This window comes from Scomber scombrus, chromosome 2 (assembly GCF_963691925.1).
Source record: "Scomber scombrus chromosome 2, fScoSco1.1, whole genome shotgun sequence".
In the NCBI taxonomy this organism is placed as follows: Eukaryota; Metazoa; Chordata; class Actinopteri; order Scombriformes; family Scombridae; genus Scomber; species Scomber scombrus.
Window position 1 is genome coordinate 10,542,056 of NC_084971.1, and position 12,109 is coordinate 10,554,164.

The following is a 12,109-nucleotide window of genomic DNA, read 5'->3' on the forward strand; positions in this document are numbered from 1 at the left end:
TAATTACGGATAGGGATCTTTGTGAAAGAAATCATTTTATGTGATGTTTTCAGTAGTGAGAATATAGGATACATTGGAACACACCTTTTTTATGGGGTTGGCTTACAAAAAAGCACGGTAAGAAAGAAGATGCGCACAAGGCTTTTCCAATAAAAGAGTACAGGTGGGTGAACTCACCGTGTTCAGCTGTGCTCGGAGCGCTCACCTTTTCTCCATCTCACATACACGCGCACAAACACACGCCTACAGTGATGACAAACTGTACTGCAAGTCTTATAAGTATCTTTTTTTTTTCAACTGATACGTTAAGTGTGGTGCCGGTTGACATTTCTCCTTCTGTTTCTGTTCCAAAGTGAGGGTGAAGGGTAACAGGATGGAAGTGAGGACTTTTCTCTGAATCGGGTGAAAACAAAGAGGAAACGATTCTAAATCTGGACTGTGTGGTGCCATCTTTCCTTCTCTTTGCTCTGACAGCTGCAATGGAACCTCTAGACCAGAGCAACTGGATTCCTCTGTCATCAGACTTCAACTTCTCCTCTGCAGCCACTCCCTCACCCTTCTTCTTTTCTTACACGCCCTTCTCCAACACCTCCTCCAACATGACCACTCACAGTGCCCCGTTTGAAGGCGGCAGCACTCTGGTGACTGCGGTCATCTCCTTCACTGTGTTCGTAGTGGGCCTGATCGGCAACACTTTGGCCATCTATGTCGTGCTGCGCTACGCCAAAGTGAAGACTGTCACCAACATATACATCTTGAACCTGGCTGTGGCTGATGAGCTCTACATCCTCGGGCTCCCCTTCCTAACCACGCAGAATGTGCTCTCCTATTGGCCGTTTGGCTCCTTCCTGTGTCGTGCGGTCATGACGGCAGACTCTATGAACCAGTTCACGTCTATTTTCTGCCTGACGGTCATGTCCATCGATCGTTACCTGGCTGTGGTTCACCCAATCCGAAGCACCAAGTGGCGACACCCGCGCGTGGCCACGGTGGTGAGCGCAGCCGTGTGGGCCTTGTCCTTTGTGATGGTCCTGCCTGTCGTAATCTTCTCTGATGTCCAGGTATAAGCCTCTGGGTGTTTGTCTTCCAAGTGTAAATGAGCTCCAGCAGCTGATTCCTGATAAAACATTCAATCATTATCTACTCAACCCCGAGTTAGTCAGAACTTCTAGACCACAAAACACACAGCTGTTCCCTGCAGTTTCATCTAAAAGTACCGATGCCGATTAAACATGTCTTATAATGAGCCATAGCTGTAGTTTTAGGTTCTATCATTTTAAGATAGGCAGCAAAAACTAACAAACATTAAAGAGAACAATAAATATATGAGACAATATAACAATTAAAACATGTAAACTTTGTATACAATCACTGTTTTCTTCCAACTGGAAAGTGATTGAGTTTGATCTATCACAGTGAACATATTGTGTTCATATTGTTTCTTTCTTTCCCTGCTTGGTAAAAACATAGCACCAGAATACAAAGCTGACAAGCAGTTAACCTGACCAGAATATGTCCGGAATATTTTAACACTTAGATCCAAATATCAAGCTGCTTTGATTTTTTATCCAATAGATGAAATGACTGAGTTGTGAGAGTGTTTTTTCTTGTGGTGATAATCATTCAACTCTGCAGTTCTGTGCCAGCATGCAACTTTACTGTTTTTGTTCACTCACCGCACTCAAAATCCTTGTTTCCAGCAGCAGCAGCAGGCAGCTGCTTACAGCAAATAACTCAACAAACAACTTAACAAACAACAAAAATAAAATATTAGTGACTAACCGGTGAACATAGTGGAACATTTCTAAAGAGACATTTATTTATCTCAGGAGTTGGTGGAGAACAAACCAGAGCTAAAGGGAGGGTGAATATTAGACTCTGATTTATTACATAGCCAGAAATGTAGCTCCAAATGAATGCTAATGTTTTGCTGTCTGCTGGATGTGTCGATTGTGTTTACAGCTTGTTGCGCTGCCCCCTAGGGACCAAAATAAATCAATAAAACAAGTTTAAGAGTTATTTAATGCAGAAAGAACACGTTGGTATATTTTGGACTTGTTAAAATTGTAAGCTGTAATTAAAAAGAATGCGAGAGTTGATATTGAATTGCTAAACATGTGTGCTGACGTAAAACATACCGAAGTCTTTCGTTCAGACACAAAATAAATTATTGTATGTTTCATGAAAAGAAAAGCATTACAGCAACTACTGTAATACCAAGAGAACACAAAGCTTTTGAATAGTAGAAAAGGTGGGAGGAAAATATAACTTCTGACAAAGTTGCTATGATACAGACCACTGCTGTTCTCGCTGAAGGCCATTGGTTTGATAACAATGAGTTGACAGGACAAAACGGCCCTTTGTGCTAAAGAGTTACCCTTTGGATAGACATTTATTTCCTGATAGGACACAGACAAACTAAACACATTAATACCTGGAGAGCTCTTCCTCAAAGCAAAATGTTTTTTAAAACTCCCAAAAAGAAGATAATGAAATTCACATTTTTCCAAACCCCCTTGGCTGCATAATTTAAGCACTTTGTAAGAGTAGATAATGGCTGAATTTTAAATGTGCCGTAGTCTTTAATATTTACATTTTACTCATGTTTTTTAAAAATTTCCCTTTAGGACACGTTTAACTCCTGCAACATGATCTGGCCAGAGCCGCGGGATGTGTGGTCAACAGCCTTCATTCTCTACACCGCCACAGTGGGCTTCTTTGGGCCGCTGCTCATCATCTGCCTCTGCTACCTTCTTATCGTCATCAAGGTATGTGTGTGGGTGTGTAGGGAAGGTGATTTAAAAACCTCACGTATAAATTAGCACTGTAATCAGCAGCACTGTAATGATAATTTCCACTGTCACCCTTATTCCCCCCCCCCCCCCCCCCCCCCCCAAACTGTCTCTGTTTTTTTTCCTGCAGGTGAAATCCTCGGGGGTGCGGGCGGGCTTCACTAAGCGACGGCGTTCGGAGCGCAAGGTGACACGCATGGTGGTGGTGATTGTGGTGGTGTTCGTGCTCTGCTGGCTGCCATTCTTCATCATAAACATCGTCAACCTGGTGGTCATCATCCCAGAGTCCAGCGTAACAGCTGGAATCTATTTCTTTGCTGTCATCCTGTCGTATGCCAACTCTTGTGCCAACCCGGTGCTCTATGGCTTCCTGTCAGACAACTTCAAACAGAGCTTCAGAAAAGTAGGTTATTCACAGTTTTGTGCAGGGTATGACCGATGTTTTGGTCACCAACACATTTGAACATGATATCGCTGGAAGGCAACCATTGCCCTCGCAAAATAATAGCTAAACATAGCTACCCCATTAATATTTTTTAGATTATCAATTAATCAAATTACTCCATGTAATGTAAAAACAGTCCTCATTGTGTAAAACCCACAGAAAAAATCACACAGCTCTGCGGTCTCAGTCAACTGTGATAAAGACACTGACTGTACCAAAAAGCAGGCAGACATGGCTATGGACTAGCTGGTGAACATGGTGGAGCATGAAGTGGTTAAAGTTTTTCCAAGTTAAGAGTTGGTGGAGAACAAAAGGAGGGTGAATATTGGACTTACATTCATTGGGTGGTCAGAAACATGACTCAAAATAAATATTAAACTTTATCTGTGTCTACTTGAAGTGTAAATAAGCAACTATTTGCTAACCCATTTGCTAACCATGAAAAGTGGATAATGGATGCCAAGATGTGTCCATTCCATGTTTTATGGCCTACTGCAAATGTGCAGTTGTGTTTCTCTTTCTGGCCTCACTCAAACATGTTATTTTAGTTGAATCTAAAGTCATGATATGTAGGATTTAAAAAGTTTGTATTTTGGTGCCATCCAGTGGTAGCATCTACACTAATGCTCTGGCAGCCAGCACTGTGTTACACATCCGCAGGTGAGACCCAATGACTAAGTTATAAGAATAATATAAAAAAATCTAACAAAACATAAATGTCTATACATCAAGGATTTAAAGGATCAGTTTGTAATATTTATATTATATTATATTATTTAATATTTCTGTATAGCAGTAATGACCTCTCTTCTTTTTTTTAGCATGGTTGTCAAATATTGTTATCTTTCATATGCATATGGTCAATCGACCTTCAACAGAGTGGCTTTTCTACAGCCTTTTCAGATAATTGCTGTGGCTCTTCAAGGGCTCTGTGTGAGGATGAAATGCAAAGCCAACGGTGTAGATGACGGCGACCCAAGCGCTCAGCGCACTGAGAAGTCCACGGCGAATGACTGCATCCTGCTCTCCACTCATAACCAGGTCTATCACGATCCCCAGAGCAGCCAGGTACTCCAGGTAGGGGTGTGTGTGTTATTGTCCTGTGTAGGCAACAAGTTTTGTTTTTTTATCCAGTAAAATAATGTGTAGCACTTCACAATAATGATCAGTAGTAAGTGATATATAAGACATTAGTTAATGATGAACTAATCATGAACAAAACATTAATACATCATTATTAATTAATATTCAAAGCAACTATCAGAAATTATGTTATTATATTTTATCTTTTGCCTCTAGATTGTTTTCCAATTTAATAGTGTACAAAAAGCTTTGCCCCTGAATAGTAAAAGTTTATTGTATGCATTTACATGTTCTTTGTAACAGGTGTTACAAAACTGAGGCTTAGAAAACTTTGTAGTAGTCTAAGTTAAATAACTCAACTTGCACTTATCAAAAGTTCCTGATGACCAGCCCCACTCCACAGAACCAGATTGAACTTCTGCAGGCTGTGCTGATTGTTTGTTGGTGTCGGTTGTGTGTGGCAGTGATGATCAAACTTTTTCACATCAGTGACCCCTAAAGTGACACAAACTGTCTCACAGAGCCCCATGCTTTAAGATGTTTTATTACAGAAAGTGTATGAAACCCATGACTAAAATATTTACACATTCTGTCATCATGTTACTTATGGATGGACTCTCTTTATAAAGCAAATAATCTCTGGCTGTCTATATGTATGTTTGTCCTTTGCCTATCTCTTGATCAACTCCACACTCGGCAGGTGCTATGCTGTGGAAACAGGGAGTCTCATGTCAAATTTGGTCAAATTTGGACACATGATACATTTAATATTTATTAACTTTGAATACACCAGTGATCAGTGAGCTGCTTTGCTCTGTGCAAGGGTCATAGAATAGTGCAATAGAGAGAAAAGTAGATAGCGCAAAAAAGAGCTTTTAATCAATTGTTCAAGTACATTTTGGAAGTGCTAATAGCCATTAACACAATGACTGTAGTCAAGCACGTGTAAAGAAGCATATACTCCCACGGGCAATTCAAAACCAGTTTGTATCATATGCTCTGACACCGTAGTGACTGTAAAGCGCCACTACAGAGAAAGCACAAACCTTTGGAGCAAACATGCCCACTCAAATCAAAACTCAAGGCACAGAAAATAGGAATGATCTCAGAGCTAAATATGATCGATACAGTTTATTTTAGGATGACATTAATTTATTTTTAAATGCAGCCCTTTCTTTACCTCAAATGAGAAAAGACATTTTACTATTAGAGTGCTTTTGTGTGTTTATATCATCCGTGTATAACAGAATTTTAGTTTCCGTCATTGCTGTTGGTGTATACTCATTCACACCTCACTTCAATTGTATTCATTTTTCTTTTCTATGAGTTGAAGTAGTGGCCAGAGGGCAAGCAATCGGCCTGTTCCCAACAGGCACATTTTGAAGGGCACTGCAGTAGTTATACTGAAAATAAATGATTTACCTTTTTGCTGGGGACCCCCTGGAACCCCCTCAAGGATGCCTGGAGGTCCCTTGACCCCACTTTTGAGAACCACTGATGTATGGAGTCTCCCAGGAATTACATTCTACTACAGACACGTAAGTAGGCTATTAAGTGTTTAAACTCAAGTTTTAACCTTTTGCGTGGAGGTAACACTATAGGGTGCAGCCGCAGGTTAGATGATAACATAGATAGAGAATAACTTTGGTTAATAAAGAGTTATACCACCTGTTATAAGATTTATGATTTGCAGAAGATAAGTGTGTGTATATTTTTAATACTATCAATTTGATGCAGTTTATAAAAAGTGCGGCACTAGTTGCAATTAGATTGCGCATTGTCACAGATATGTCTGTGATGGTGGTTAATGCAAAATGACACCTGAATGGGGACAGATTGCAATCTACAGCAGTTAAATGTGTATTTTTAATGCAATTACAGTTTGTAAAAGTTGAGATGTTAATCTTGTTTAGTGAGTTAGCATGTTAGCAACAGTAGCATTCTTCTCAATGTGGTAGCACCCCATTAATGTGTGTAAGTATTATTAAGTTAGCTTAATAAAATTACACTATCTCACTAAAGGAGAGTCAGTTTTGGTAGCTTACACCGACAGGTGAAGCAAATGTGAAATATCTAAGGATGGTTGAATCAAAGGCAGCCATACTTGGTTGTAGATACTTAACAAGTATCGCCTCTCAGCCAAGTGAGAATTTTGTAAATGCACCTTTGGCCGCTATCACAGCACTTAGTCTGTGTGGATAGGTCTCAGTCAGGCTTGCACATCTGGACACTGAAAAACTGCTCAAACTTTGCCAAGTTGCATGGGGATCAGACGTGAACAGCCCTTTTCAAGTCCAGCAACAAATTCTCTATTGGATTGAGGTCTGGGCTTTGAATTGGCCACTCTGGAACATTCACCTTGTTGTCTTTGAATCATTTCTGTGTAGCTTTCGCTGTATGCTTCAGGTCATTGTCTTGGTGGAAAAAAAAATCTTCTCCTAAGTCGCAGTTCTCTTACAGACTTAATCAGATTGTCCTCCAAGATTTCCCTAAATGTTGCTGTATTCATTTTACCCTTTACCTTTACAAGCCTTCCAGGTCCTGTGGCCTTGAAGCATCCCCACAGCATGATGCTGCCATCACCATGCTTCACAGAGGGGATGGTGTGTTTGTGGTGATGTGCACTGTTTGGTGTCTGCCAAACATAGCGTTTTGTCTGATGGCCAAAAGCTCAAAAAATTATATCGACCATAATTCCATTTATAAAAGCAATAAAATGGGAAAACATTCAAAGGGGTGAATACTTTTTATTGGCACTGTAATGGCAAAGGTTCTGCTGTTCCACTTACAAGAACTAAACTGTCCTTCAACCTCTTATACACAATAACTCTCTCGCACACTTTCAACCTCTCTTGTGAAATTCATTTCCTCGCAATTTTTGCTTGGCTTATGTCTATTCAAGAGAAGAAGACTGGATGAGATGTCTAGTTGCACTTGATTCAGCCGTCCTTGGATAGCCATGGCCTGGATGACTGAGAATCTTAGCCTGGAACCTGGTAGATGACACCATGTGTGTGTTTAAGACGTTTTGTTTCAGAAATTGAGTAAAAATGCCCAAATAAGCTTGTTCCGACTGTTGTTTGTTTTTACAAATAAAGCTTTATATGTTTTGCTCCAGCAAGACCAAAGAAATTAAGCTTCACTGGTCTCGTTTTATTCTTTTTTTCAAAAATTGTGACATTTTATTGATCTAACAACTGTGATGTATTGGTGTGTTTTAGAAGGAACAGCAGAGTCACATGTATCATCATCGAGGGAACCTGAAGATGTGGTTGGTGAATGTTGCATTCTTCACGTACTGAATATTCTTCCACTTTTGAAACTTCTTAAGTCTTTCAAAGACTCTTTATGATACTCAGACCATTGAGGGTAAAAGCAGCCTACCAATAGTCATATAATCAAACATAGCTGTTGGCCTGACACGGCTCGTACACAGCTTATTCTGTGCTCCTGTATGTGTGCCAAATACATGTTTAAAGCTTGTTTAATGGACATTTTTTCTAAATGACATATTTGACATCACTTTAAAATTGTCATTTTGGAAGCTGATTACTGGCAACTAAACCAGTTGCAGAGTCAAACTGTAATTTTTGTGGAGGGAGTATCAGGTTAGTTCATCTGACTGTCAGACATTGTTGACCTCTGCTTTGATTTATATTGCCTGCTGGCTTCCATGTGAAAATTTAAACGATGTTTAAATGTAAACTGCAAGAAAAACAATTTAATGTTAACATTATGATGTTGGCTATAATTGCAGAACTGCATTGATGACAACTAAATTATTCAAAGTATATTTTTGACATCATATCTAATAAAGAAGAGTTGGTAAAAATGTTTAAAATTGACTATTAAGTTTTATTCAATTTAAATAAAAGCCTGATATAATTAATATGTTGACTAATAAAGTTGGTTTAACTAATTTTCCTGTTTTTCACTTATACTTTACTCGACTGACTTCTATACAGTTTAGATTAGGGGGATGCAAAGGTTTATAAAAGCCGTGTGTACTGTACATGCATAAACCTGTGTAACAGGTATGAATGCTAATCTCCAAACTCTCCAAACCCTTAAATCCTTGAAACATAGTTTTTAACCAACTGTTGCTCAAAACTGCATTTCTGAACAATTCCAATTTGGTTTCATAGCTCTTCACAGTACTGAGTCTGCATTACTGAGAATAATAAATGAGCCTTTGACACTGTAGATCATTCTTTTCTAATTCGCAGGTTAAACCACTGGCCAGGGGTGTCTGGTTCTGCATTAAACTAGTTATCTTCAGATTTATCCAAAGATCTTTTAGTGTCTTTTGTAGCAACCATTTTCTTCCTCAGCCCCAATGTCCTGTGGTGTCCCCCAAGGCGCCATACTTGGTCCAATCCTCTTCTCCATCAATTTGATTCTGCTAGGTCACATTATTAAAAAAAAAAAAAATCTTTTCACTGTTATGCAGAAGATAAACCAATCTACCTCCCCCTAGAGCTAAAAATCCTGGATGGCTGTAAACTTTCTCCAGTTTAACAACAATAAATATGAAGTTATTTTATTTGTTATTTATCATAGAATTTGACTGACATGATTTCTCCTCATCTTGGCCTATTGGCTCCCTCTGTTAGATCACATCTTGGAGTTATTTCCATGATTGACAAACTCATCTCCACACAGAACAATTGTCTGTATTTCTGACCAGGAGAAAATCATCCATGCCTTCATATCCTCCCGCCTTGATTAATGCAATTCGTTATCTCATGGCATCACTCAGTCTTGTTTATCTTGTCTCCAACTAGTCCAAAATGCAGCAGTAAGAGTTCTGACAATGTCAAAAAAGAGGGAGCATATTACTCCCATTCTGGCTGCCTGATAGCCACAGAATTGATTTTAAAATCCTTGTCTTTTTCTACAAGGTGTTAAATGGCTTTGCCCCACATTACAGAACTCCTGCCCACATATTACATTGTCAGAGAACTGTGATCGTCTGACCAAAGACTTCCGTTTATCCCAAAATCCAAGACAAAGTGTTATGGGGACAGGGCTATCTCTATTGCTGCCCCAAAACGATTGAATCATCATTTTAAAACACACTCCTACTCATTAGCTTTTAACTGGGACTAAATTAATCCAGCTCAGATTTTTCCCCTGACGTCTGTCAGTCTGTGTTTTCCGGTCTGTCGGTCTGTGTTGCCATGGGCTTTAAGTAACCATGTGCATTTACTATAATAATAATAATACTAATAATACTACTACTACTACTTATAATAATAATAATAGTAGCAACAGTAGTAGTAGCAATAGTAGCAGTATTATTATTATTATTATTATTATTATTATTATTATTATTATTATTATTATTATTATTATTGTCCTTTTCACTGTATACTGTGTAGCACGTTGGCACATCTGTGCTGTGTATAAAGTGCTATATAAATAAAGTAGATTTTGATTAGAAGAGTAATGTGAAGTCGTTAAGTAGTAGTATTAGATATTTACACATGATGAATTGTTTACACATTATGAAAGGGATGCATGACTATTTGTATGTGACTTATAAATCATTTAGTCATACATTTACACATTATTTATAACCGATGAGGATGATGGAGGTAGTTGGGGATGGTATAGAGCTGACACATGGAGTCCCCAGTCCATGTTCACTTATATGAGGAGCTATACTGGCATATAGGTTCACATTATCCCACTCCCACAGACCCACAAACACTGCCACTTGTGTCCTATGGGGCACCTGGCCACTACTGAAACCATGGGAAAGTGATAATATATCAACAAATCATTGATTAATCATCTATTAATGATGTCCTCATGAATATTTCATATTTATCATTTACAGATGACTTACAACATATTTGTTAACAGCATTAATTAAACATTTAAAAAGGTATAATGTTTTTGTTGTGATTAGTTTGTTCCGTCTTATAAACGACTTATTACTGATCTTTATTATAAAGTCTTAGCAGAGAAGGTAACAAGGACTTTTGCAGGAATGATGAAAAGATTTAATAATAAAAAATGTATGTTTAGTGCAGCTGAACTGAACATCGACTCATTATTTTTGATTTGCTGATTTTTTAAGGACAGAAGGAAAAAAAACAGATTCACACATGCAGACAGGCACTCAGTTACTGCAGTTCTTCGCATCACCAATGAGTCTGATGAGTCAGGTCTGGCACTCTCCTACTTAAGAAACGTCCAGCACTTTAATTCAATCAGCAGGCAGGTGCAACTAATTGAAGAAGCATAGTAAATTACCGCCCCTGTGGAGGCAATGATTAGGAAAAATTCTGAAGACGGAAGTGAAAGATTATGAGATTAGTTTGCTTGTGTGTGTGTGTGTGTGTGTGTTCGTGTCTTAGAGAAGAGCTGTCAGAGAGGGCAAAAGCCTTGACTCAGTCAGTGTTGGACTTCATCGTGTCCAATTAGATAACTTGTACAAGAGCAGTGAGGTGTATTAGACTGACAGAGTGGCTCTGATGAGAGTCTCCTAAAGCTCCTTCAACTGGTTCAAGGATATCAAAACTATGTCTTCCACCATAAGTCACATTTAAGAGTATATGCTAGAGTCCAAGTGCTTAAATATTGATGCGTGGATCACCCTGTTATTCTCAGAAGAGAGATCATATCTCTTCCTCTTCATGTGACAGGAATGCAAAGAGAGGAAATTAATATTAACAGTCACATGCTTTAAACCAGACACTTTTGCACCACAGAGCGGTCCACCGGCAATTTTGTGGTTGACCATTCAAAGGGGGGTTTAATAGTATGGTATAAATCCTGGACGATACAGTTAGACACAGTTAGACACTGGTTCACATGCCTGTTTCATATAAGTTTCATATAAGGTTTGTTTCAGGCATGATCTCTCTGTTCATCCACCCAACCAACAAATAATAGATAATCTAAATAGACTTCTCAGCAACACTCAGGTAGTGACCACACACAGACTCCATGTTGGTGCTAAATGTTGAAAGGTAGTGATGACGGACTGCCTTGCATAAAATCAGTATATTGTTTTGGGAGCGTGACAAGGAGAGTGATGTGGAAAAACACAGCAAAGTAATTATTATTCAGCTGTTTTGCTGAATCATTTTGTTTCCTCGTGGCTCAGTAGCAATTGTTTAGAAGCCCAATCTGTAGTCTGGAAATCTATGCTTTAAAACATACTGCAGACTCATGCAGGTAACCGAGAGATGAACTGACCTCATTCTCTCTTTTTCCATGCTGTCCTCCTCCTTTCCTTCATCAACATCCTCTTCTCTCCTTCTGAAGATCTCTCCTCATCCTACAAGCTTGCATACCTCTCACACAGCTGCAGACCTGCACCGCTGCATCACTACGCGTCAATCTCCCTCCAGTTTCCCAGGACGTAGCCACACCACCACCATCACTTTAACTTCCACAGCAGCCTACATGGTAACCGCGGCTGAGCCTCCCACCATTACTGCCCTAACTACACCTTCTTCGTCTTCCTCTGTAACTCCACAGGAACAGTATGGACTGTCTGGTGTTTTAGGAAGAAGCATAGACAAAAGTATAGAAGAATCCCTTCCTGTGTGTAAGGAGAGCTGAGGAGCAAAAAAAAGGATATGAGTAGATAGAAGCAGATGGCATATGCTGATCAAAATGGGGGAATATTTATATATTTTTCTGTGGTTACAATATAAATCTCAATTTCCTGGACTGTTTTCTCAAACATTCACATGTGTGCGCTCATTCTAAATGCACTGCATTATTTATGCTTCATATTGTTGAAACAACCTTATGAATATATACCATGTCT

General features: G+C 39.1%; 1 protein-coding gene across 1 annotated transcript; it reads left to right on the top strand.

Annotated features, from left to right (window-relative positions):
- Positions 1–479: 479 nt before the first annotated feature.
- Positions 480–11,898, top strand: LOC134001334 (somatostatin-like receptor F_48D10.1). Its single transcript, XM_062440903.1, has 5 exons — positions 480–1,061; positions 2,628–2,768; positions 2,923–3,199; positions 4,163–4,305; positions 11,599–11,898. The coding sequence occupies exons 1-5, from the start codon at positions 480–482 to the stop codon at positions 11,896–11,898; spliced, it is 1,443 nt and encodes a 480-aa protein (XP_062296887.1).
- The last annotated feature ends 211 nt before the right edge of the window (positions 11,899–12,109 follow it).

Excerpts from the sequence above, each read along its gene's own strand:
- LOC134001334 (XM_062440903.1), top strand. The coding sequence starts at position 480 with ATGGAACCTCTAGACCAGAGCAACTGGATTCCTCTGTCATCAGACTTC. Across the intron at positions 3,200-4,162 it reads ACAGAGCTTCAGAAAAGTAG|GGCTCTGTGTGAGGATGAAA; the intron begins GTTATTCACAGT and ends TGGCTCTTCAAG. Across the intron at positions 4,306-11,598 it reads ACGATCCCCAGAGCAGCCAG|ATCTCTCCTCATCCTACAAG; the intron begins GTACTCCAGGTA and ends CTCCTTCTGAAG.